We start from the raw sequence: 27,160 nt of genomic DNA on the forward strand, positions 1-27,160 counted from the left end.
TTGTCGGACGCAGGACACATGTTGCATTGTAATTCATTCTTATTTAGACTTTCCAATCTGTTGTCCTCAGAGGCAGAAGTCTTGATTTCAAACAAACAGTCCTTTTCATTGCATATTGTAAGGAATTTCATTTGCAGCATTGTGCAGGACATTATACTGCAGTGTCGTGAAAAAAATTAGAAAGAATTTGAATTTCTTCTTCTTCTACTGAATGAGGATGAGACATACATGGCAGGAAACCCAAAGTGTCTTTCAAACAAAGATGTCTTCCATCAAATCTTGAGAGATGAGAAAAACAATGGCAGGTACATTCAGAACGCAGAGGAATCATGCCTAAACCATTTGTCCAGAAAATAAGGCCAAATCAAGCAGAAGAAAAACATACTCGTTAAATTATTGTTAAAGGTGGCTTGAAAATTGGCATACTGGTTGGTTGGAGACACATGAGTGTGAACTTTTTAGCAAAGAAAATGAGAAATATTTGCTGATGCTAAATTAGCAGAATGACTTTAACCCAGCAGCAGCCTGCTATCTTTAGATTATGTCATCATTCATTCATTGCCCGATTTATAAACAATTCTTAAATTGGCATCATATGTTAGATGATTAAAGTTCCTTTTTCCCTCGAACATTGACAAATTTTTGGAAAAAAATTAAGATTTTTTTTTGTTACCATTTTCCTCTGATCTTTCTCTGATGTTGTAAGATATGCAGTAAAGCTCAGAGCTGCCATTTTGATGATGACAATGATGATCACGAGAAAATAAAAAATAATTTTGTTGAAAGTTCATGTTTGTGATAGGATGGACATCCTCCATAAACCCTGACCACATTATACATTGATCAGTTCTGAAGGGCGAATCAGACTAACTTTCTGTCCTTCACTTATACATGTATACGTAGGAAAAAGAGGGATGTTCTCTGCATTACTCCTTGTATAGAAAATGTTCAGTGATTTGGAATTTCATGGAAGTGGTTGTTGTTGTTGTTGTTTTTTTTAAATCATACTCTTAAAGAAGGACAAATCAGGACCAGCTGAAAGTAGAACTCACATCATACCTGACTCATTTGCATATTCATATTAACTGTCTAAGAACTGTTTGTACAAATTCACAAAATTCACACCTGTTCCATGTGTGTCATTAATTTTTTATCTGATTTTGATTCAACATTCACTGTTGTGCTTTGGAAATTTTACTCTTTCTTTTCAGACTAACTTTTAACTGGTCTACATTTATCTTTTAATCAAAAAGTCTCATTCCTGTTCCCCTCTCCATCATGAATAATGTAATTTGTTCCAGACCACCCAGTATTCATAAGTGGAGACATGATTTCCTGCAGTGAATGTAGACAGGAAAAAGAAGTTTGGATGATGATGATAATAGGAAGTGTGATTATTTGGTACCTTGTCTATAAACATAGAACTTTGGAGTTTCTTATTGCCTCGAGGGGCAGTATTTACTGTGCAAGGAAATGAGATGACATTGGTTTTGTTTAGGGCATTGTTCCTCCTTGATTTATGGCCAACATCTTGGGTAATTTTCTTCTTACTCCCTTTACTCTTCCTGCCAAGAATGGTCACTTTCTTTTAATAAATGGTGGTTGCTTGTGGAGCATCATGTTTTTATGCTAAGATGAAAGTAAATGAAGATTGAAGTTGAGATAGTGGAATGGTCTCTTCCCTTCTTTTAAAGGAAACCAAAACCCAAAGAGCAATGTGGACTGAGTGAAAGCAGCAACATTAGTCGAACACATCAGTGAAAATTTAAGGAAAATTGGACAATTGATGCAAAAATTATTAATTCTTAAAGTTTTGGTGTTGTAGTGACTGGAAAAGGAGACTACCAGAGTTCATGATGTCATTTGTGGACAACAATATAAAGAAAATATGAAGAGAATTCCACAAAAATTAATTTTCATTGTTTTTAGATATCTCAGCCATTTCAAAACCGATTTTCATCAAATAAACTTTTGATGCCCCTTAGAATTGCATGCTTTTTGACATCTCAAAGAGTGGTTTCCGAATATTTCGCAAAACGTTAAAAGCTAAATCCTTTCCTCAACCAAAATTGTACAGTTCCTTTAAGGGTAGTAATTATTTCCCCCTGGTTTCTGAAAGTGGTTCATCAAGACCTTAGTGCTCTTTTATTACGCTACAAAAGTGAAAGTATGTTGAATTTTATTTTTATTTTCTTTATATTGTTGTCCACACATGATGTCATAAACTCCAGTAGTCTCCTTATCCAGTGGTTTTAACACCAAAACTTAAAGGATTTATAACTTATGCATCGATTGTCCGATTTTCTTCAAACTTGCACTGGTGTGCTCTACTAACATTGCTGCTTTCACTCAATCCACATTTCTCTTTGGGTTTTTGTTATCTTTCGTAGGTATGTGAATGAGAGACCCATGCCCACATTCATACTCAGGAATAATCTCTTTTTGCATGGTGAGATGCAAAAATGTATTTCATAAGCCACCGTTCACACATGATGTGCATTGCAAATTACCCTGAGAGTTTCAAATAAAAAATCAAGCTGGAATGAAAAAAAAACAACAAAAACAAAACATAACTTGTTTGCAAATGAAGTGGTTTGAATCCCCAGATTGCCTCCATACCTAAAGGGGGTATCTCATACCCCTTTCATAAACTCATCCTCCTATTATCCGCATAAGAATAATGCGGATAATTCAATAAAAAATGCGTTCACAAACTCTGAAAATAATCCGCATTATTTTTACGAGCGCCCGTTCTGAAAAAGGCGGATAATCGTCATGGTGACTGCACACGTCCCTCCTGCGGGAAAGACAGGTGACGTTTGACCGCACCCCGGCAATTATCCGCATTATTTGGGTTTGCGTTCATAAACTCAAAATCTGGTCCCGACGCTGCTATTATGCGGATAATAGAAGGGTCGAAATAATGCGCATTATTCTATCCCCGCTCCGATTTTACGACCAAATGTTGCGGATATTATCCGCATTATTGAGTTTATGAAAGGGGTATCATTGGCTTAGAGATGAGATGGTGATCTGGCTGTAACTCGAGTCTCCACAGGTTGCAGAGACACCTCCACGGTGTCTCCTGGAGATTAGCTGGGTCTCTGGGGAATCACATGAAATTCAAACACGTTCGTTTTCTTTGCTGACTCTTTCCAGTCTCCAGCAGGTCTTGGGAGGTACAAAATGTGTCTCCCTGATGTCTCCGTCCAGTTGCGGTGACATCACCGAGACCTTTTATGTATGCAACAAAGGAGATATCTCAGTGAGATCTCTGCAACGACTCCACAACAGCTCCCTGATGTCTCCGAGAGGCAAAGGAGACCAGAGAAAGAGGAGACGTTGTGATGATGATGTGGCACTGTCTGCTTGACTCACTTTGTAGACGATGTCACTCGGTTCGTGTTGGCATCATGGAGTCGCCTTCACTCCTTATCTAAATCGACTACTCCCCTGTTACAGACTTCATCATTTTGATACTTGTTCCTGCTACTGTTGCAGTTTGTTTCACTGTCCTGGAATGGACTCTATACCATTTTGTCTTGCCAGGGGACGAAAGTGCCAACTCGAGAGTAGTAAGGCTGTCCCTCCCCTATGCTGTCCAAGGGCAGTGGTGGTCTGAATGCAATTTGAAGAAGGTTGATGAAGCAGTTGTAGCAGCTTCAGCACAGTTTGTGGATGCTGAGGCAGCAGTTGATGCTAGAGAAGTTGAGTGAGGAAAATGGTTCCAGAAAGCGATATTGGTCAACATCTTTTCCAGAGATGTCCAGGATGTCATCCTGGAGTTACCTTTGTGAGAGCGCCTTGTTTTTGCTTTTGTTTTTTGTTTTTGTCTCTCAAGTCTCCCTGACTTATCACTTGTTGAAATCTCGGCAATGTGTCTACCAATGAGATAATGCACCAGCCCGAGAATACTTGGGCTGGTGTCTATGGGAAATGTGTGTTATAGCGAAATCAGTCCATCCTCAACGGGTTAACAGTGGACCAGAACATGACGGAGGGCATCCAAGTCCACCGCATTAACAGGTTCTTCATGTGCTGTTCACACATACTTTGCATCGCGATGCAGATCACCAGTGAGAGTGATAATGCTCATACACCCAAGAATAAACACTTTTTGCATCTGTGTAGCAAACATTGATTCTCAGAAGCCATTCTGGATGTGTGTGAATGCAAGTTAAGAGTGACAGATTATGTGTCTCTGAAGAATCTTGGACTGTCACTATTATTTCCAATAAGTCATCAGTGCAACTCACATGGCATTGATGGCATGGCATAGATGTGTGTCAGCCAAATCAAAATGATCCCATGTAGCTTTGTACAGAAGAGATATGATTCTCATGCCTTCCTTCATTCCATTTGCCTCAAAATTGTGGAAAGGAAACAGAAAAAATACATTGCAGTGTAATCCGTCTTCTACATTAAAAAAAAAAAATCAATACAAAAACAAACAAAACCAGGTTGTGTTATTTTATATGCTATTATTTAGTCATTCGTTCGACTATATACATGACCTTCAGGAATGTCTTTTTCTGGATTAATTTCGAGCTTAAGATTCATTACTAGTCATACTGGCTGCTTCATTCCGATGACTGATCTAATTGTACATAAAATTGAGTGACCTACCTGTTCTAATCAAAATTTTATTTCTACATATTTCAGTCATTTCCATAGCAATTTGTATCTGTAAACAAAGTACATTTCCACATAGAAGGATGAATTCAACTTACGAACTCGCTGTCTTTTGAGCTTAGTTTTTGATAATAACTTTCTGTGTAAAGCACCCACTGACCTAAAACTGTACTTTGCCTGTGATACAATTTATTTTGAACAGGTATATTCAGAGTAGCACGATTGTCCTTTGGATGCACGCAGTGTTTAACTTTCTTCCAAATTTACCGTGAAGAGAGATGGTTAAATACTGAGGAGGAATCAAACTCAACAGGTTTTTATGATGTTGTATATAACTCACAATATAGACTTATTTATCTGTTTATTTATCTTTTAACCCAAAAAGACACAGATTTTAGGGGCTAGAAAATGTACTTCCCTATTCCTTCTGTGTTCAGCATATTTGACAGGAAATGTAACAAACTTTATCAAGAGTCATCTAATAGGGATATACACTTGTACACTATCAGTAGGGGAAGTGTGGGAGAGTTGAGCCACTGGGAGAGTTGATCCAGGCCACCTTACATCTTCATAGTGACTGACAGCAGTCAGCTGCTGCCATTTCTTGTTCATGCCTATGATTAACTATATTCCAGTGTATGAGGCAGCGACGTTGGACGAAGCATAACAAAATAGTCAAAGAAAAACCATTTTTGGTCACCAAAAGTGAATGTCCACTTGTCAAATATGTGGTTTTCTCTCACACCTATGGTAGAGGATAAGTGCGAATCAGTTGGATTAGCAGATAGTCTGTATATCATTTGTTTCTTTCAGCAAATTTCAACATGTTTGGTGTGGTCATTTTTATAGGTTTTGAGGGTTAGTTTAAATGGCGACTGTGGGGAGAGTTGTGCCAACGTGTCGAGGGAGAGTTGTGCCATGGCTAAACCCTGTATTCCAATGGCTCAGCCCTCAAGTGGCTCAACCCTCCCTTCAAGTGGCTCAAAGAGTGTCATTTTTTGGTCAAAGAAATGGGTCTGCAATTGGATGAGGTGAGGAATATTGGAAAGGCATGTGGTGTTCTCGCCAGGGGTGACGCCCTACAGGCGGTTTCTTCTTCCTAACACCAACAGTTGACTTATTACGCAAATCCAGTCAGGGTGCATCTAGAAATCCTGATCATGTGATCGTAGCTGGACCCCAACAACATCCACATTATCCATCCGATGACCCGTAAGTCAAACAGATGCCCCGCCCCCTCTGTTACCATTACACCATATTTCCTTAGATAGGTTTCCATAGTCATTTTCTTTTATAAGCCTGTACTTCTTAATATGATAATCATGTAGGGCCTATAGCATAGTGGCTCAACTCTCCCAACCTCGTGGCTCAACTCTCACCACATCAAGGGAGACTTGAGCCATTTTGCAAAATATTTTTGTTGAAGTGTCACCCCCAAGTTGTTTGTGCTAGGTGTCTTATTGGGCTATCATTTTATGCCTGAATATAGTTGTAGTATATACCAGCGAACGAATAATCCGTAAATTGTGTACAGTTATTGAACAATATCACTAAATGTAAAAAGTGGCTCAACTCTCCCACACTTCCCCTACAAATATGACAATGTCTCAACCCCCCCCCCCAAAAAAAAAAAATAATAACATCAAGAGATAAAATAGCTTAGAAGTGCATACAATGAAATGCAGGCTTTACGTGATTTGACCAAAATTGCTGGAATTACAATATATAAAGGGAAATACTGAAATCTTTTACTCATACAATTTCATCACTTCATTTTAACCCCATCATACCTGCAGACAAAAACCCTTGTGTATTGCTCCAATGGTACAGTATTTGATGAAGTGGTACTGAAAGGGTTTAGGTAGTGGTCTGAAAAGTTTGGAGGTTAATGCACTTTATGAAAAGGTAAACACAGTGCCCCAGATCTGTTTTGGTATCACAAATTTTGCCAGCTGTCTGCAATAAATGTAAATGTAGGTAATTTTGTTCAAAATTTATGGAGCATGTCCTATTGTAGCAAGAATATCCCAGGTATAGTACTTGAACGGGGGAGAAGTTTGAAATCCATGAGTGACTTTGGGAGATATGAACTATGCAGTGCAGTTCTATGGGTAAGGTAGTGCTTTACTGCCAAAGTCGTAATTAAGGCTTTTCAGAACATGACACAAAATAAACTTGATGTGGTTTTGTCCATTGTAGAATTTATAATAACTTGATAAGATGTTCATAGAATGCAGCAATTTTAACTTTGTTTTAAATTGTCCATTTTAATTTTTGAAAATGACTTGACAAGAACTAGAATCTAGAATGAAAGTGCCCCTATCCAGCACAGAAATATTGCTGAACATTAGATCCCCTTGATAGATTCTTTGGTGAAATTGTGAAGGAAAGTTATTGTCAAGTATCTATGCTTGATTTTAAGTCCATGAAACTGATAAAGGGATGTTAGAAGAATACCAGGAGTAACTTCTGTCTTCCTTTTAATTAAAAAAAAAAATCACATGAAAGTTTTTTATTTTTTGTGTGTACTTGTTCCATTCTATATCAATGGGGGACAATTCTGCTTTACATTAAAGCTGGAGAACAAAACATTTGCTGTCAAACCAGAAATGGTTGTGAAGTTCATGAGGAGCCAAGGTTCACAAAAGTGAAATACATGTGAAAGGCCTTTTCTACACAATGCATTGAATGCCAGTGACACTTTGCAAAAGTTTCATGCTGCAAAAAGGACGTTGGCTCAAATTCGGAAAGTTTCATGCCACGAATGTCTGTTTTATCTTCCACATTTATTGTCTCGACATGAATTTTCCATTGGGAAAATTTGTAATTGGATATGAAACTTGCATTTCTCATGGTTGTCATCATCATTGTCATCATCCTTATCTCAAACACTACCAATATCTCCACGGCAACCGTTGATGAATTATTGATGGTTGGTATCAAATGGGTGGATATGCTCTTCAAAGCATTGTAAGAAAGGCTCAATTGGAAGACAATACGCTACACCTGAGAGGATGTTGTGGGCTAGCTACCCTCTATTGTATCCTCTCCTTATCCCCAGGCGAGCTGGAGATGACAGGAAGAAATATCACGTGTCGTAATCAGTCACTGTCAGATGGGTTCCGATTCGACCTCATCGGTCACAACTTTCGAGAGTTTTGGATTGCTCGCAGGAATGCTACTGTATTCACATGAATATGGTATTATTGCAAAAGAGTCAAAAGCCGTATGTCAGTAAAAAAGGGGGATGTATGCCCTTTTACTTTCATGCCTATGTGTGGGTATTGATCATATTTTGATTTATGTCTTATGTTTTACATTTCCACAAAGTTGAACCACTGCAGGCCAGTGGGAGAGAATATAGTAGATTTCACTTTGCCAGAAAAGCCACATCCAGAATAACAAAAGTATAAAAAAATGAGTACCAAATAGTAGTAAGAAGTAAATGGCAGTACTAGAGTAAGAATGAAGCGAGCTATGGTTCCACAATTGTGTAGAACTAGATATCTCACTGCAGTATGAATGCAGTGTGTATATTTATCCCTGAATAATGTGATATATCACTGGAGGCTGTAATTCTAGTGTGAGCAGTGAAATGTGCCGAATAGGAAAAACAAAACAAAAAACAATGCTGCAAAGAAGACCATATCTCTCAGATATTGATCGGATAAGCAGATGGTGCCCGATGCGTGATCATATCATCTGTGTAGGTGTGAGTCATAGATACTCATGTCTTGTTCTTTCCTTCCTGGTGTTACTTCATCCAAAGATATACTTCATTAATGAACAGACTTTATGGCTGTGTCTGAGAGCAGAACTATTTTTGAACCCATCTAATGTGTGTATGTCATCAAATGTGCGGTGTAGGGTCCTAGAACCTGTCCATATGGTATGACTCAATTTATGTGCTTAAGCCTGTGTGTACCAAATATTGCATGGTATGTATGATGCATTCGTAAGTGTGCAATTTTATTTTTGCCTCTCTCAGCATGTAAATAAGATTTACATGGTTAATCAAATAAAGTAATATGAGTATATGAGTTACCAAACATATCGAAGTGGTATTCTAAAAGGAATCTATGGGTTTTGAAATCTAATACAATTCAACCATTTTTAAGTTCTTTGCAATTTTAGTTTTACATGTTGGCCAATGAAAATGAGACATTGACCCATTTGGTATTTATACAAACTGATAATGTTTCCATTGATAATCATGTTATATAATTACTTACTGATATGAATAAAGATTAATTTACAATACACGATACTCCAAATGCAAAATATCTAAGATCTCTTTCAAAAACATATTTAGCCAATTGAATGAAAAGTAAAATCTAATGTTGCACAAGTATAATGTATTTCTCCCAGTGTGCTTTTTGCCTTGGCCTTGGTAGACCTCAAAAATGTTTTCCTTCCCTTTCAGTGTAAAAACGAATCAATGGAGAATTTGTGTCATTCTGAACTTGAATACTCACAATGTGTAAAAATTGACAGTTGATGTCTTGCTTCAAACTTGGTCTCTCCAAATAATTATTCTGCCATCTGTGAGTGAGAGGTGACTGTATCCCTCTAAACAGAGTTTTTGCAGTATTTTGTACTGTCTTCAGACAAATATATTGCAGATTTCATGGAAAATACTGTATTTCAAAAATTGTATTATATACTGCACATGTCTTCTCCAGGAAAATAAAACTAAAGTACTGTTTTTCCACCAAGAGTATGCATTTTCAGTCCTCAAAATGCTGCATATCTGTTTGCAAGTTTGACATACTGCCTATATAGACTGGCAGAGTTATTTGTTAGCTGTTGCAATGAATAGTACAGATTTGTTGCTATTAACTGCATTCCTTTTTAGTATCTAAATGCTGATTAATGACAAGTGAGGCACATGAACGATGCAGCTAGCTTGTTCTGTCACCAAGCTCATCATTGTGTGTTATCATTGTCTGGTTATCGGCTTTGGCAATATCAGGCGCCAATTACTAGCTTACCGGTGAGCTTAAGATATGCTTCAGCTCACCCTTTAATAAACCTATGTTTATCTGATTGTGAGCCCTATTTGTTATGGGGCTGGAGAGTAAACAATCCCCCTGAATTGGGTGCAGTAGGTATAGTGCACAGAACCTTTACATCTAGACCTCTCGTCAGTTTTTCAGGATATGAGAAGGTGTGCTTCACAACTACAAACTTGTACATGTTATGTGCTACCCATGTGTAATATCATGGTTGTCAGGCTATCCAACTCTTTTTTTTTTTTTTTTAATTTATTAAAGTTATATTGTGACCAGAAACTAGTTTTAGGTATGGAGGCAAGCTCAAACATGAATTAGTAATTGCATTCACACTGACAAAACAGTTGGATGATGATTGTGATCGAAATAACGAGATCCTTTGAGCCCATTCAGATGGATTGAAATATCCTACTTATTTGTGATCGTGACAGTTTGTCGACCAAACTGCATACCTGTGTGGTGACCATTTGCCCATGTGTTTGTGCACTGTCGTGACTTGTGTTTAGAATGATGGGACACAAAATTTGGAGTTTTTGCTCCAGTATTCACACACCCACAGCAGTGCAAATCATCATGCTATCCCGTATGTCAAATTATTGCAGTAATGCAAAATAATCCCAAGATTTCTTGAGACTCGGAACGTGATGCTGATTGTGCAATTATGTCGGAATTTGATGTCCACACAAGCAGAACTCTCGAGATATGGATCACAATGCAAATCTCAATGCATATGTATCCAGCTAATTTGGGCCAGTGTGAATCCCTCTATAGAAAGACATTTTGGAGAGCGGGAATGCGATTTTAATGATCTGTTCGTGTCATGCAATTATGTCATCTTGTCCCATGAAAGTATGATGAAGTGACAGGGCTGAAATATTGAAGAGCTATTATCGCTCCAAATTTCAGATGGATTTCATATTATAGAAATCAACATGGTTGCAGCTTGAATTTTCGTTTGTGTATCAGATGACATGGCAGAGGCTCTTGATATATAGGTAATTGTTTTTAGCTACGCGCTCCCGCACTTGTAGATTGGGTGCAGATTTTCGTCTCTTGGCGAACAAGTTCCAGTTTTGCTCCGAGTTGTATGCGAATGGCTCGGGGCATTTTTCATCCCAAATTACTCATTTATTGGATTTTTTTTTTTAGCAATCGAGCCACTGCATGGAAGGGGGAAGATGTGTGTCATATATGCAGAAAATATGTCAGGTTGCAGAGTTGTATGCTGAGAGCCGTACAGTGTCTTTCCAATTAGATTAGCAGATTTGGCTGGGAGCATCGACTACGATATTCTTCGATGGGAGAATGATATATTTCAGTCCAATTTTTGTATGTGTTCCCCCCCCCCCCCTTTTTTCTCTTCCTTTTGCTGATATCATGAGGGGGAGGGGGAAGAGACGCGATATGAATCGGATCAGAGGTAATGAAGGGAGATATGATTGGATTTTATTTCACAGCGAAGCACCTGGTCTGTGCTTACTGTTAATGCCATAGGTACTCCGGGCGTGCTCTCGTTATTATGTGTGTATGAGGCATGTCTCAGCAACCATATGGTCTGAGAAATATGGAGAATAGGCAGAACAAATTCTCGCACTCCCTCTCTGGATATCTCCCTCTCCTTGCTTCTCATTCTTTCTGTCTGTCTGTCTCTCTCTCTTTGTCGACATGGAATGATATGTGATTATCAAGGCAGACAAATCCACACTCAAGCTTTTTTTTTTTTTTTTGGTATTGGATGGGGAGAGGGGAATGCTTTCTTAAAAATTGTCTGTGACAATTTTCATGACTTTCAAGGAAAGTAAAAAAAAAGCCTGTCAGAGTGACTTTATATATTTCCCCATGCATGAGATACCATCAGCTGTAGATTTGTGAAAGGGATGTGCCCTCGATGATCTCCTATGTCAACCATTGAAATGTAGATGTCAAATAGATACCTGCTGTTACTGTTATTTGTATGATTCTTTCTTCATATACAGTTACTTTTTTTTGGGGGGGGGGGGGCGGGTGGTCCAAATAAGAGGCTTTCCTCGCCCATGCATTGAACAAGTTATGCTTATGTTTTGTATTTTTTTTAATCATCGTTATATTATTTCTACTTACTGTTAGGTCATTCTTTAACATTAGTTTCATGGAGAAATCAGTATAAAAGATGGCAATTGTCTTCTCACCTTTTATGAATAAATGTTGAATTTTCTTTCCCTGGATAACAGTTTGATTACTAACTTAAATGGAATGAAGGCCTCCAAAATATTAATGTTTGAACTGAAACATCATGGGTAGTACCAGCACTCTTTCTGTTTTGCCTAATGGGTGTGATTTTTATCTGGAAAAGGATTTTGTTCAAAAGTTAGTTCAAAAGAAAATGTGTGAAACACAGATGTTAACTTTAAATAGTTGAATTGTTAGGCAAAAATACAGACCTAAGAAGGGATTTAAAAAAAAACACCAGCAATAACCCACAGCCGGAAAAGAAATCACAATACTTGACACCAAAACAGAGACAAGTTATAAAAGTTTCAAAACAATTTCATGGGAATAACACATGATTAGAGGTGTATGATGATTATGATAGGAAACCAAAAATAAAGTTTGTTACCTTGGTGTAGCCTCGGTCTCAACTCGCCGTACGTGTTTATAGTCCGTACGTTTTTGGCAGAGACCACGGCATTCACATTTTTTCTCCTGAAAAGTTGGGGAGGGGGGGGGGAGGGAGTGGCAAGAGCAGAGAGGGAGTACGTCAACCCGTATATACATTGTACTTAGTGTGAATCCATAGCCCGAACGCAGCGAAAATTCATTATGTCCGAAAAGTGCTACGGCGGGTATGTGTGGTCCAAAGTCCGGACTGAGTTGGTACTTACTACGTACACTGTACATGTACATACGGATACCCAAATTTTGCCTACGTTTTTGCAAGTAGACAGCACGCACTTGCAAGTACGGCGGGTTGTGACCGAGGCTAAAGAAAGACAACAACATTGCCAGTGTCACTGACTGTACTAATCAACCCAGTTGTCACTTTGAGAAAGTGAAATCGCTTACTATGTTAGTGCATGGTTTTTCTCCAGTTGCATGACATTCCTGTCTTTAACATGATATACACGTAGCTTGCAAACAAACAAGCAATCAGAAAGAAACAATTTCAAGAATGATATTGAAGATTTGAATGGGCTTTGATTTTGGCATACTGGGTATATTACCTTTTGGGCACAGTATAGAAGTTGATATATAAAGAGTACTACTTAGTAATAAAAAAAAAGTAAGATCAGTTTTGAGGAGATACTATTGATTGTACTGAATTTCAACCTCATTTTGATTCAGAACATACTTAACTTTAAAATCGAAAGTAAAAAACCTCAGATTGGAACCACTTTAATGCCACGAAGGGAATGATCTACATTTGAGAGATTTGTGGAAAATTTGATGAGTGGGTGATATTTCCCCCTTAATTCTCCTTATTCAGCAATAACACCATGTGCAATATTCATCACAATTCTCAGACATTTGCAGACCTCTGCAATGAAAACACTGATTAGCAATATTCTGAAGGCAATTTTCACATTCTCTGGGAAACAACAACAGTGCCCTTTTTGCCTGCTATCTGAATCAGTGTTAAATTTCTCTACAGGTATTTGGAAAGGTCTCCGGCTGCCTTCGATGGCCGCTGATACGGCTAGCGGCATTCTATATTACCTTGTATTCCATGCGAGATTGACAGACAAGAATGTGTTTGCACAGCGTGCTTGTAAATAATGGTTCTTTCTCTCCACCCCCCCCCCCCCACCTTCCAAAAAAGGATGTAAAAACCAGAATACAGTCGTTCTTGGGGGGAAGCGTGTGTGTGTTGGTGTGCTTATTCCTTTCTGCTGTCAGCCGTGCATCTAAAAACTGGATGAAAGACCAGTCAGGGATATTCGATATTTGGTAACTAGGTCACATGTGTTTACACTTGCACTTTTTCCTAATTAGACACATCACCCCATCTCTTAAGTCAATATTTGTGCAGATTTAGCCTTTAATGGTGATTTTTTTTTCTGTAATGCTCTGTGAATGCTTTTTCATGGATAGTGAATCACATGGGCAGTATTGAAGGCATGTTCAGCATTTGCTGCTGGATGAGGAAAATTGATGAGTGATTTCAACATGGGGCTCAAGTTTGAGCCTGCAGATGGTTGATTATGATTAGCTGACAGCCAAGTTACTTTTCCTTTATGTACTCCTTTTTTCTGTTTTTCTTGCAATCAATTTCAAAGTTCTGTGCAATGGGGCCAAGATATTATCAACAAAATAAGTAGAAATGTAGGTTGTTGCCCCGTTCAAATCTAAAGGACCAGGCAGACACCATGTGAACTTTTTTTTAGAGAGCCTTTTTATTTTCCCCTATTCCATTGTGGAGCATGAGTCATACCTAGTCTCTGTAATATAAGATGTATTGTCAACACGTTAGGACATAATGATTGATGTTTGCTGTGGTGCAGACTTACCCAGCACCCTTTTAATTTTCCTGATTGGCCGGAAAGTGATGCCCATTGTCAGTGTACTTTTTTTTTCCAGGGTAGAGGGCATCCGTTGGTTATTGGTAGGTTTGGTTGAGGGGGGAGAGGGGATCGGGCGGAGTTCACTGTGCTGTGTCCATTGTTAACCCTTCAATTCCCATCCAATTCTGACTGTATTCATCAACGTTTATTTCCTATCACAGACTGATGTCACTTTCTCCATCAACCACCTCCCGGTTCTTGATGATGACTCCACCTACACTTGCCAATTCAACAACATCAAAGTCACCACGAGCATCGTCGGCAACAATGTAACATGTCCCTCGCCAAGGGCCGATCTTCTGCCCGCAATACAGCCGGGCGAGGGTGAGACAACATTCAAATTCAGCTGGGATTTGGCGAGCAGTTTTGGAGAGGGGGGGGGGGGGAGGAAGGATAGAGGGAGGGAGCATCAGGGGCAGGGGGAAAAAAAAGGAGGGCATGGTATTTTTAGAAAGGGAACAACCCTGATGACAGGATGGAAGAGGGAGAGGGGAATTGGCAGGCATGTTCGTCATAATTGGCCATTGATTCACCGGGCTCGCTCCGAAGAGGGGAAGCCTGGCATTGTTATGGAAGAATGTGCCAAAATCAATTGTCTGGTGAAGGGATCAAATGGGGATGAGACAGAGGGGTGGGGGAGGGAAGGGAGAAGAGAGAGAGAGAGAGAGAGAGAGGGGGGAGAGAGTAAGATAGAAGGGGTGGGGTTAGTAAGGACGAGAGAGGAATGTTGAGTCAGGTTCAAGAGCAGATTACATCTGCTGAGAGTGCAGCACCCGTTTATTGTGCGTGCAGCAAATTTTTCACTTTCATTCCTCATGATTCCAATCAGTCACGACTCCGTCTTTAGGGATGGGGGGGGGGGGGAGGGGGAAAGCCATCAGCATACACAATGATAAATTCCGTGGGGGATTGTGATGATTAACGGCGAGGAAACTCACCTGAAATTCATCACAATCCGGGTGGCATCACCAAGTGATGAGCTTCGCTTGGTGACATGTCGCATGGATGATGCACCACAAGAGGAAAGCCCAGACTCTGATCCCTATGAGTAGTATAGCCTTCGTTTATCACCACCTCCAAATTCCTTTCTTTTTGTTTGATTTTATTTTAGCAGAGCTTTGTTTATTCACTACATCTGCCATCGATCTGTCAATCAGTGAGAATTAATCATTCTTAAACTCATTGCAATTTATATGATTGTCATGAGGCTATTTCCAGTGGTCATCTACGAAAGGAACTACCGCAATGTACACAAAAGCATTTATTTTAATTAAGTACAAATGGAATTCATATTTCCAGTTCAAATTGACTTTGCCCCCCCCCCCCCTGAAGAAGCAATAAAACAAAACAAGCCAAAAAATATTTTTTGAAGATTTTCTTGAATGGTCAAGATTTGTCTTGACCATTCCATACTAAGACCTTTATTATACATCTTAGTATCAATATGGAAGGTGTCTATAAACAGGAGAACAATTACTGCAGGATTCTTCAGACTTTGATATTCTTTATTATCAAAATTGTTTGCAAAAAATCATGTAAACTTCTTTACGTCTAAAAGAAAATCTGATGCATTCATGTCACGATTCTTTCTGTTCCCCTCAGGCCTTAGGGTATGACAATTTGTATAGCAGTGAGAACTGGAAACAAAACTCTTATGAATTTGTATGTGGTTGTGTGTATGTCTGTATGTGTGTGTAGACCTAGTCATTGTGATCTCTTTTTATGTCATTTTATGACTCAATCGGGGTTTAAATAATGGCACAGATTATTACAAGATGCTCCAGAAGTTAGGATTGGGGAAGCATAACTTTTATTGCAGAGTCAAATGCTCTTCATTCGAAATTGATGCTTCCTCCCCACACTACAGATCATGTGACCATGAGGTTGGGAGTGTTCGCCGATGACTCCGAGATCGTGAGCACCGATTTCTTCTTCTACAACTGCAGCGCAATTAAGAGGTACTTTATAGAGAGTCATTGCTCTCTGTCCTATCTCTTCTATGAGACTCGCCTCTGGGAATGCCCATGAATTCGTTTTCTGAAAGCGATGGTACAAATCTGAAATTGTCATCATTGATATTTATAATGACATTGATGGTAGGGAGAAAATTGATCAATACAGTGTTGTCTCCATTCATATTTAAAAGATGTGTACTCCATGACAGGTTGGTTTAAATATAGGGAGGTTGTAATGTATAGCCAAACTAAGATATCTTCTTTTTTCACATCTGGAGAAATATTCATGCAGCGAAAGCCATGCGATCTTAGGGATTTTATTTCATACAGTGTCTCATTCCGCACTGAAGACCCATCTTTAAAAAAAAAAACAGTACTCCGTTAAATGGTGACATTTCTCCATTTTTTTATAGCCTCTGCTGATCACCCATGACTTGTTTTGGCACTTGTGCAGTTCTTTAGAGAATTGATATCACTTCTTCTTCTTCTTCTTCTCCTTCTTCTTTTTTTTTTTGGGGGGGGGGGGGGAGAAGATGGATGAGGCTGATGTTGGCTGCGGGTCAGATGTTGCATTTTTATATTTGTACCTGGGGTGGGGTGGGGGTGGGGGGGGGCATGGATTTTTTTTCTGTAACAATTATTATGTACCCAAAGTCAGCTCTAGTTGGCAACGGATGTGACCCAAAGGAACAATAGAAACTGTTCTCGTTGACAGAATACCCCTACATGTTTGCACCTGCAAGGGACGTCCACTGACAAAGCATTATGCCGTTTTCACGCTCTTTCTCCCAAAGTGGCATAATAGTGTTGGATGTGTTGCATGTCCGCATGACAAATTTTTTGGAGACGGGAGCGAAGCCCCGGGGCTGTCATTCTTTATTCTGTTAGTGATGGGGTAGGGGAGAGAAAAGGGATATCAATAACCACAAACTGTATGCCAAAAACGTGCAGAGTGTTAGAAGATATTCAGACTTTCCAAAAGGGGAGGGGAAAGCCAAGCGAGGGAGACACAGAAGAGTGAATGCGAGAAGCAATTCTGAGAGGTTTAATTTTGCATTCGCCCGTGAATTTGATGAATTACCAGTCTCAGTAGGTCATTTATGTCCGAGGGTGAGACTGATAGTTGTGTTCGGGTCATATAATTTGTTTATAGGGGCTGCCAAGGGTGTAAAATCTTATTTGTATGTTAAGATTGTTGCTTGAGTAAAGGGGGGGGGGGGTGGCATCCATGGCTTTGATAGATAGATGGATGGATAGATAGATAGATAGATAGATAGATAGATAGATAGATAGCATTATAGATATATACTGTAGATGGATGGATGGATAGATAGATAAATGGGGAGATAGGTAGAATCATTGGTCATGTAAGAGCCATCTTTGAGTCTTCACGTTCAACTGGACATTTTATTTTTCCTGGTAGCCCATTAATTAACCTTAACCCGATGAAGACGAATCTCAAGAATACTTGAACAGATGTCTATGGGAAATGCGTGTTATGGAAATCAGTCCGTCCCCAGTGGGTTAAGAATGGTGCCAAGTCTATAGCAGTGGAATTTTTGTTATTGATGTGGAGTTCAAAGCAATCCATTTTGTGAGGCAGTATTATGAGAAATGTCTGATGAATTCATAGGCAGTCATTTGTTTCGTTTTAAAATGGTCCTTCATTATCTACATTTATTGTATGATAATCTGCAATGTATCAAATAGTGCTATTGACTGATCTGAACATTGAATGGTTGAGAAAAAAATAGAGTTGTTCTCACATTCTGACCAGTGCAATCAGTCAAGATTCTATGCACGTACTACTTGGAATCAATGGGTTGGCATCAAAGGTTTCTTTCATAAGTATCTGATTACTTCACAATGACATTGGATTGTATTCAGGAAAGTTTGAATCAAGTATGACGAATTGATATTTTCATGCACTCAAAGTATTATGAAAAACAAAACAAAACATAAAATCGTTTGACTTATGGAATATAAGCTTAGAGCATGTGACTTGATTTTGATGAATTGATTTATGGATTGAACAGAATGATTGATATTCTGTCACAAATTCATGAAGAAATGTTACGCTTTATGAATGTTACAGTCCGTTTTCACATGCTAGACAAGTTTGTTTGTTTGTTTCTGTTTCTCTTGTCAATACTATTTTTGGTCTTTGTTGTTTCCCTGTTGTATGTAATTAAATGTGGAATTGTCACAGCAACCAAGAGAAGAAATTAATCATAACAATGTTTTATGATTTCTACAATATATAAGTTTTGATTACATGATGACATTTTTTCTTTTCAATCTGCATATCAGTGGTCAATCATTATCTATGGCCTTTTCCTCCTTAACTTCAAGCTGAATTTGTAGGAAATATAACAATTTTTTTTTTTTACTGATTGGCAGTCATTGTACAATCAGTGTTAGATTCTTTTTGTTGTTATAGTAGACAATGTATGATTTGTAATGAGATTAATGATGAGATGATGTGCTATTTTGAAATGATGCAGCAGTCACATTTTGCCTAAATGTACTAGGGATGCAAATATATCAGGTTGATATCTGATCTGACTACAGCTCTGCATCGTATGCTGATGGACAGTGATGGTGTAATGCATGAGAACATACAGGCTGATGGGATTGTACAGTCAAACCATGACATGTGTATCCTCTCTAGCTTTAAATCTGTCAGATTTAGAGGAAGAAAAAGAAAAGTGAAAGCATCGCCTCTCAAAGAATGAAATACGCATTTTCGTACAGCCGTGTGTGTAAGATTTCCCTCTGATATTCTTCAGATTTGTTGTGCCATAGTGAGAGTTCATGCTGTGAAAAAAAAGAGAAGTATATATATATTTTTTTTTTCCCTTTGATTTCTCTCTTCCAGCTGTTCCATGTGCACAAGTAGCAGATGGTCATGCGACTGGTGTCTCCATGACAACTATTGTACTGACGAGTCCTCGCCGTGCGAGGGTGGTTCCACCATCGCGGGAGAAACAGTAAGAAATCCGATTACTTTTCCCTGTCGTATGCATGTGCATTATGGTTTGATTTGATTCATGCATTATTCTTAAGTCTGCCCAAGTCTGCCTGCTTCAAAGCCATCAAAGAAGAGCACAAGCTACAATCATATAAAACTTTCTTGTGAATATGAAGCAAAGAAGACTGCCAGCTTTGAAGTGGTGTAGCTGAGACTTTAGCTGAGAAATTTTGGCCACATTATGTAGTCCTTCATTCAGATGGGGCCCAAAAGCAGTTGGTTTCAGTGTTGCTTTCCGACAAGCATTCATCGCTTCCTTATTAGCAGCCTCGTAAACCAAATCCATAATTCAAATCCTGTTACTTGCAACTTACTTGTTACTTACAACACAAAGAGGATATTTCCCTTTGGGGATGTAGGAAGGAGATACTATATATCATCCTATGTGAATGGCAAAGTTTACCGTGTCTCATTTAATCCTTGAAGGTACAAGTTCACCTTCATAGACATGTGGGTTGAGTGAATTCAGCAATATTAATAGAACACATCAGTGAGAGTGTGAGGAAAATCGGACAATCCGTTCAGTCAAATGTTATGAATTTTTAAAGTTTCTGCTTAGTCACAGCTGGATTAGCAGACTAGCTTGTGATGTCACTTGTGTACAACGATATAAAGAAAGTGTAAAGAAAATTCAACATATTTTCACTTTTCTCACTTAACAAAAGAACATTTGACTTCTCTCTTTCAGGAGGCAGGGGGGATAATATTACCCTTAACATATGTCAGTAACAAGTCAAAGAAATGTGCACTTTATTCAAAAAGTAAAGTTTTGTGAAATTCTCTTTTTATTTTCCTTATATCGGTCTACGCATGTGACATCAGACACTGTAGTAGTCTTCTCATCAAGCAGTGATTGCGCAGATACTTTAAAAATTCATAACTTTTGAACGGATTTTCCTCATGTTCACTGATGTGTTCTACTATCAATATTGTTGCATTCACTCAATCCACATGTATATGAAGGTGGACTTGTCCTTTAACATGCCATGCTCATATTTCCATAGCTTCTCTTTAGTGCCACCTTGATCCATACTAGTACTGAGTAGCATTCCGTTCTTTATCTTGTCACACAATCAACATACAGTCATTATCTACCTTGCCTACCGACCTTGGTAGATTGAATTGTACACCCGACTGATTCCATTGTTTAGGTAAAACCTCAGTGTCCCATTTTTTGACATGTTTGCATGTTAATGTTAGTCTTTTGTTGGGATCAAGGATGTTATTTTACAGTTTAATCTGGCCTCAAAGATTAGCACCTTGGCACTGAGGGAACACTCAGGTACATTAACCCATTGAAGACGAGCTGATTTTTCTATAACACGCATTTCCCATAGACACCTGCCTGAGTATACTCTGAACTAGTTTTGAGTGGGATACGGGGTGAGTAACAGTTGAGCTTTGTGACTGACATGACATGATAAGAAAAATGCCAGGAATGGGATGATTCTTCTACCCATCTTGACTTTTGCAAATGTACCCTCTTTATTTGTTGCTGCATTAATGTCACGCTGAAATCGATACTGGCATTTTAGTTTATCTGCCGTTGTGTCACAAACATTTGGCCAATGACGTGACAGGGGACTGGAGTGAGATCGATCTGCATGTCACGAGGACTGCTTTCATGTGGCCAGCAGAATGTGATAAGGATGTGTACATGTTATCGCCATGGAGATGAAACTAGTACATTTTGCGCTCGAGTAGATGCTCAAACTGCTGGAAAATGTCTGCGATGCAAGAGAGGGGAACATCCGTGTAACGAACGGTGAAGCCACATGACATAGCAGTGTTGCAGTGTACACAACCTTGCAACAGTGGATGTACTGTAGAACGGTGTGCCCATGAATATCATTCTCAAAACCACTGAGGGGTGCAGAGCCCCTGCCGCTTGCCATTAAAGCTGCGGCGAACATGACGGACGGTCTACAAGGGAACCTCCGCGATCGCCCTTAATATTGCCACATCGATTTTTCGGGATGATCATTCATGCTTAGCCTGGATGTAGACAACAAAGATTCCGATCCGACACTTCATCAATCTGGAGGGTGATGTTGATGATATCTAGTCTCCGTCCGGTCGCAGGAATGAAAGAGGAGCCGATCAAACTGGGACGCCGTGTTCATGCTTCTTCTTAAAGGTCTATGAATAGATGCATAAGGACTGTCTGGGCGGGATTTAAATGGAGGGGAGACAAAGAAGAGGGGATGGGGTAAGTAGGTAGAAAAAAAGAGAGAAATATATGGCATTGTAGTATAACAACAAAACAGAAGAACTGATGTTACGTGAGCAAGAGCTTGACAGAAGTTACACAGAGCTTACGGGAAGGAAAAGAGATTTGATGGGCAAATATATCAACATGCATTTCTGCATTTTCTTAGTGTAGAGGAGAGAATCGGCTAATAATGGTAAGCAAGGGAAGGAGAGATAAAGATCAAAGTGAACAAAACTTAAAAGGAAACTGCAGTATTTTGATGGAGATGACACAATAAATCATAAAGATCTATATGATTGTATGGATAAATTCTGTTTGGTGGTTAAAGTTGTAAGGACAGGCAGTAAGGGGTGATAATAGAAACATAAAGAAAGGCACAGAGAGTAAAAGGATGTATAGAGGGATAGAGAGAGAGAGAGAGAGAGAGAGAGAGAGAGAGAGAGGGGGGGGGGGAGAGGGAGAGGGAGATCTTACAGAATTCAATATTTCCCTCATGAGCCTGGTGAGGAGTACCACTGGCTGCTCAGAGTTAGGCTAGGCAGTTGTCTTTATTGATCTACACCCCAGGCCATGGCTTGCCACGCACCTAAGCCATGATTCAGAATTTTTTTGAAATTACCGTCCCTTCCATAACGCAGTATAGCGCGAATATTGCGCTGAAGGGTGATGAAAAATTATGTTAATGTGCTTTCTGGTTTCATTCACGTGTTTATTTTTTAAGGTCCAATCCTGGTGGCAGTGAGTGAATGTGTGCTTCAATGTGAGGGACTGATGTTGAATAAGAACAGACTTCACCAAAAATGTGCGCATGTTTTGCCTCCAAACTGTCGGCATTTGTGGTCAGAAAGGTTTGTCTTCCATTTCAGGAAGTCAGTGAAAGAAAAAAAAGTTTTGTACGTACAAGTTTTTTGGACTGCCCATGAATGAATCTGCTCAAGTGTTGTGAAGCAATACCATTTCATTTGGTGGTACATCAATTGTTATATCCATACCTACCTGTTGGTAGTTCATATTGGAATCTTTCCTTCAGATTCTCAACTTCAATTCAGCTTCTCTGAGAATCCAGAAAAGTTGTGAGGTAATTGCCTTCAGTAAAAAATAAGACTTTTTTTAACATCTTCATTAGTGCAAAAGTGTAACTGATCACCTTTGGTTTTACATACATCATAGAAAAAATGTTCATAAATGTACCTTCTCTGTTACTCTATTTGAGAAGTTTGTCAAGGAAATTATGTAAAGCCGTTGCATTCAACACTCCACGAGTCATACGGGACATTGTAACTTAGGTCCATCATATAAATTAAAAGAAAACCTGTGTTGGTCTTTTTGATATATATATCTATATATCTATCTATATATATATATGTATATGTATATATATATATATATACATATATATCTATCTATCTATATATATATGTATATGTATATATATATATATATATATATATATATACATATATATATATATATATATATGTAAGGGGGTGTGTTAGAGTGTATGTGTTGTAGAATGAAGTCACTTGTCAGGATGGCTTATTCTAACCCCGAATACATAATTTCATCCAAATGGATATATCATTCAATATTCGCGCAAAATGCTCATGGATACAGTCCTCGCGGTCGACTTAACATGTTAACTGATGGCGAATCTCGTTGGAGCGCTCAGTTCATGAAGTGAAGAGGAGCCACGAATGATGACTTGTAGACATCTCTGCGATGAGTTGACTCACACATACAGTTGGGGGGGGGGTCCATGTCCGAATGAAAGTTACTTCGGGATTGCTGCACATTCTGAAAGCTGCATGTCTGGTCCTCAAAACACTAAGTAGTCATTTGACTCCTCCTTAGATCGACCAACATAATTATAACAGACCGTTTCGAATGTCCAGCAAAGCGTCCATAAAATATCATTCGAAACATCTATACAGTTGGGGGGGGGGGGTCCTTGTCCAAATGAAAGTTACTTCGGGATTGCTGCACATTCCGAAAGCTGCATGTCTGGTCCTCAAAACACTAAGTGGTCATTTGACTCCTCCTTAGATTAACCAACGTAATTATAACAGACGGTTTCGAATGTCCAGCAAAGCATCCATAAAATATCATTCGAAACATCTATACAGTTGGGGGGGGGGGGGGTCCATGTCCAAATGAAAGTTACTTCGGGATTGCTGCACATTCCGAAAGCTGCATGTCTGGTCCTCAAAACACTAAGTGGTCATTTGACTCCTCCTTAGATCGACCAACATAATTACAGCAGACCGTTTCGAATGTACAGCAAAGCGTCCATAAAATATCATTCTAAACATCTTAACAACTTTGAACTGATGTACAGTAGACATGACTTAGTTATGTCGGGACGGAATTGGGTGCATAGATGCAAAAGGTTGAGTTTCTCCACTAAAACATTTAAGTATAACAGCTCGGTCTCGGAGAAACTGGAACACGCAATTCCACTACACAGGGCTTGGGAGGAGAGCAGGGAGGTGGGAATCCACCTCCCTGGGGAGAGAGACTGACCCGAAGTCTCTTCTCCAATATATACTATATATACTTTCCTGTTCCTACTATCCCATAATACTTATCTCTGGTATCGTACCCAAGCTTTCCTGATTAACCCTTCTCAAAGAAACTTTATACAAAAACTTTATAAAAAAAACTGACCATGAATGGTAAGGGAGAGAGAGAGAGAGACAAAGAGGCAGAGAGAGAGAGAGAGATAGGGGGAGAGAGGGGGAGATTGAGAAAGAGACTTAATACAAAGCATTTTACATGTATGCTGTACTCTGGTTCTTTGTACGGCATCACAGGGTGGCAAACTTCAAAGTAACGTAGAACAATACCAGCCACTTTTATGTGGTTTTCTATCTCTAAGTCACTGTCCAGTCATTGCTACTGTCCAGTCATTGCCACTAAATCCACTATTCAAGTAGGGTGGCAGTACCTCTTTTGTTTCATAAACTCATTCAACCTTTAGGTTGCGTGGTGGCACTATAATACACTGTGTACCAAGCAGCTATTTATTGTATCTTGGTAATGAATAGATTTCAGCTTTCTGGTTCTACAAACACTATGTACAGTAAAATGGGCAAGTTGCTCCATAAACTTATATTACATGTCTTGGCATGAAAGCTACTATATTCCAGCCTTCCGCCATTACAATCTCTATGGTAAAGTGGGCTTGTTACTCCACCACTTTACACACACATATATATATATATATATATATATATATATATATATATATATATATATATATATATATATATTTTTTTTTTTTTTTTTTTTTTTGGGGGGGGGGGGGGCAGTGGGGGAATCACCAGGCAAATGACATCACAATGATATGCGGTATTACCATGACTGTCATTTCGAGGCTCCTCCTAGACGCCATGGTAGCAGTCTCACTAACAGTCTAACTCTCCTAATTTTCTTTTTCTCCCATTTGACTTTGCATAAGGGGTACTGATATGAGCTGCTGGGAATTCACTGTGGGAAATATGTTGTTTTCACTCTTTTTATAGACGGCTTTCTCTGTGAGACAAATTTCCCTTGCCTGGATCATCATGAGCTCATTAGTGGTTACTAGAGTAGAATTGGTGTTTTTGCAACATCATTGTGCTGCAATTTACAACCACTCTACTGCTTTCTGTAGACATTCATTAGGACTGGGTGATTCAGTCGACTCTGTTGCCATAGCATCAATCAAGAGACTAAGCAGATAAGCACGCAGCATTAGCACAGAATTCATTGTCTGCTGACATAGGTCCCGAAGAATCGGTGGATGGTAGACGGACGTATTTCAAACCATTAGTTTTTGACAGTGAAAAATAATGTCGGAAAATTATACAACAGATAGCACGCCATGGGGCATTCTTTTCTAATATCTGTGATTTTGACCTGCTTCCGTCTATCAAAGCCCTGCTACATGACATGTAGTCGTTGTTGGATTAGCTGCTTGATACGGGAGCTTGCTGTTAGACATGGAAAGTAGCCCATCCTAGAGCCAGCATTACTGATTTAATGGATGCCCTGGATTATGTCGGTCACGCTTGGTCTATGAAGCTGGTAGAGCTCAAATCCCCAATGCTTGCGTCCACTATTTATAGTTGCGCGCGCCCCCACATGAGATGCCCCTGGGGAATTTGCATTTTCAGTAGCTCTCTGATCTTGTTTGTGACTTGGAGACCCCCTTGTCTTGGATTTGTGGGATTAGTTTGTGATTGATGTAGAAATAGAAAGCCCTTTATTAAAAGCATCTCTCATGCATATACACAAGTACGCCTTGTAGAACAACATTCTCACTGCTGTCTTCATTTCCTTTGCATTGATATATTTGGGCATATTCATGAGGGAATAAATTCATAAACAAGAGCCAAAGGTTTACACTAGTGATGTAATATATGCCATGATGGATTACACTGGAATGAAAAGAAGAGTTTTTTTAAAATTAAAATGTGTAAATGCCTCCTTCCTTCACTTCCTCAAGCTTGCACATCCTTTTATAAAGTGTTGTAAAAAGATTTTTTTCTTCATGTACCAATTTTTTTTTTCAAAGGGTTTGCAATATTTTTTTTTTGTTTTCATCCTTTTATGGACAATCAAGGAAGTAGCAAACAAGTATATGTAATATTTGCTGGAGTGGGCTAGAATTCTGAATGAGAATGCAGTCACAAAGGCTCAAATTCTTGTCTTCGTCTGTGTCAAACTTGTGAAGAGACTCTGGAAATGAAATTACAAGTGTACTTTTTGTTTATTTGAAGGTGATGTGTAGACTATCAAGCTGTTATTCAAAGAAAAAAAAATAGTAAGAATAAAAAATGTGATTCCCATATTCAATTCTAGATCATATCTGCAAATATTTTGTTGGGTGCCTAAGCAAAGCTTGCTGCACAATGAATTTTTTTTTGTGCTAGGCACTCCAGAACAAAACATCTTCTACTCTTCTTCAAGACAATGATCACAAAATCTTTCAGCACAGATTAATTCAAACCAAGAGATATGAGTGCCTTGTCGGTTAATTTTTGCTGCTTTTCCTCTCAAAAGTATTGACTGATACATTTATGATGTGGTTTTATAAAAATGTTGTTTGCAGAGGGGATTAATAAATGTCTTTATAAAGAAACAAGATATGCAATGCAGATTGATAAAGAAATTCTTATGATTTCTTTCTTTTTATGCTTTAGCAGTCTGTGAGGAACAAACTAAAGAAAATACTTAATGAATGATTTTTATTCTCAGAATTCTCTGTTTTTGCACAAAATGCGATAATCACTGGACCTTATGATTTTTACGTGTACTTTCATGCAATATTCCAGAGCAGTCTCTCTGCAATATTTCTGTTTGTGTAGCGGCAATACTAATTTGAGTACATTGTGTTTTGTAGGATGTAATGCACTTGATGTTGTGGCACTTGTGGTCAAAGTGCTTCAAATTTGTGATTGAAAGAAAAACCAAAACCACAACCAAAGGAAACAAAACAGAACAGAACAAAGAAAAAAACCAGGAAGTAAAAGGAATTAAATTCTTTGAATGCTGGTATTTTCATCTAGTGGCGATTACAGTATCAAGGTATAACTAGTCAACACTTCTGTTGTTCATGATAGAAATTAATTCTTTTCCCGCGGGGTACTGTCATTCTCCAAAGGATTTATGCACGGTACACTGGGTACACTTTCCATGCCATATACTTTGTAGGACAGCTGCTACCTTTGTGTCTGCTTGAAAGCAAAGATTGAGAATCTAATACAGATGTGGAGATATATTTGATATCCTACAGGTTG

General features: G+C 38.8%; 1 protein-coding gene across 1 annotated transcript in view; it reads left to right on the forward strand.

The window, feature by feature from the left end:
- Positions 1 to 27,160, forward strand: part of LOC140244671 (plexin-A4-like) — a 151,537-nt gene that overhangs the window by 111,164 nt on the left and 13,213 nt on the right. The window contains exons 7-9 of the mRNA XM_072324295.1: positions 14,344 to 14,506; positions 16,050 to 16,140; positions 19,016 to 19,127. Coding sequence (XP_072180396.1) covers positions 14,344 to 14,506; positions 16,050 to 16,140; positions 19,016 to 19,127 — 366 coding nt within the window. The remainder of the gene's footprint in view (positions 1 to 14,343; positions 14,507 to 16,049; positions 16,141 to 19,015; positions 19,128 to 27,160) is intronic.

This window comes from Diadema setosum, chromosome 2, assembly GCF_964275005.1.
Source record: "Diadema setosum chromosome 2, eeDiaSeto1, whole genome shotgun sequence".
NCBI classification, from domain to species: domain Eukaryota; kingdom Metazoa; phylum Echinodermata; class Echinoidea; order Diadematoida; family Diadematidae; genus Diadema; species Diadema setosum.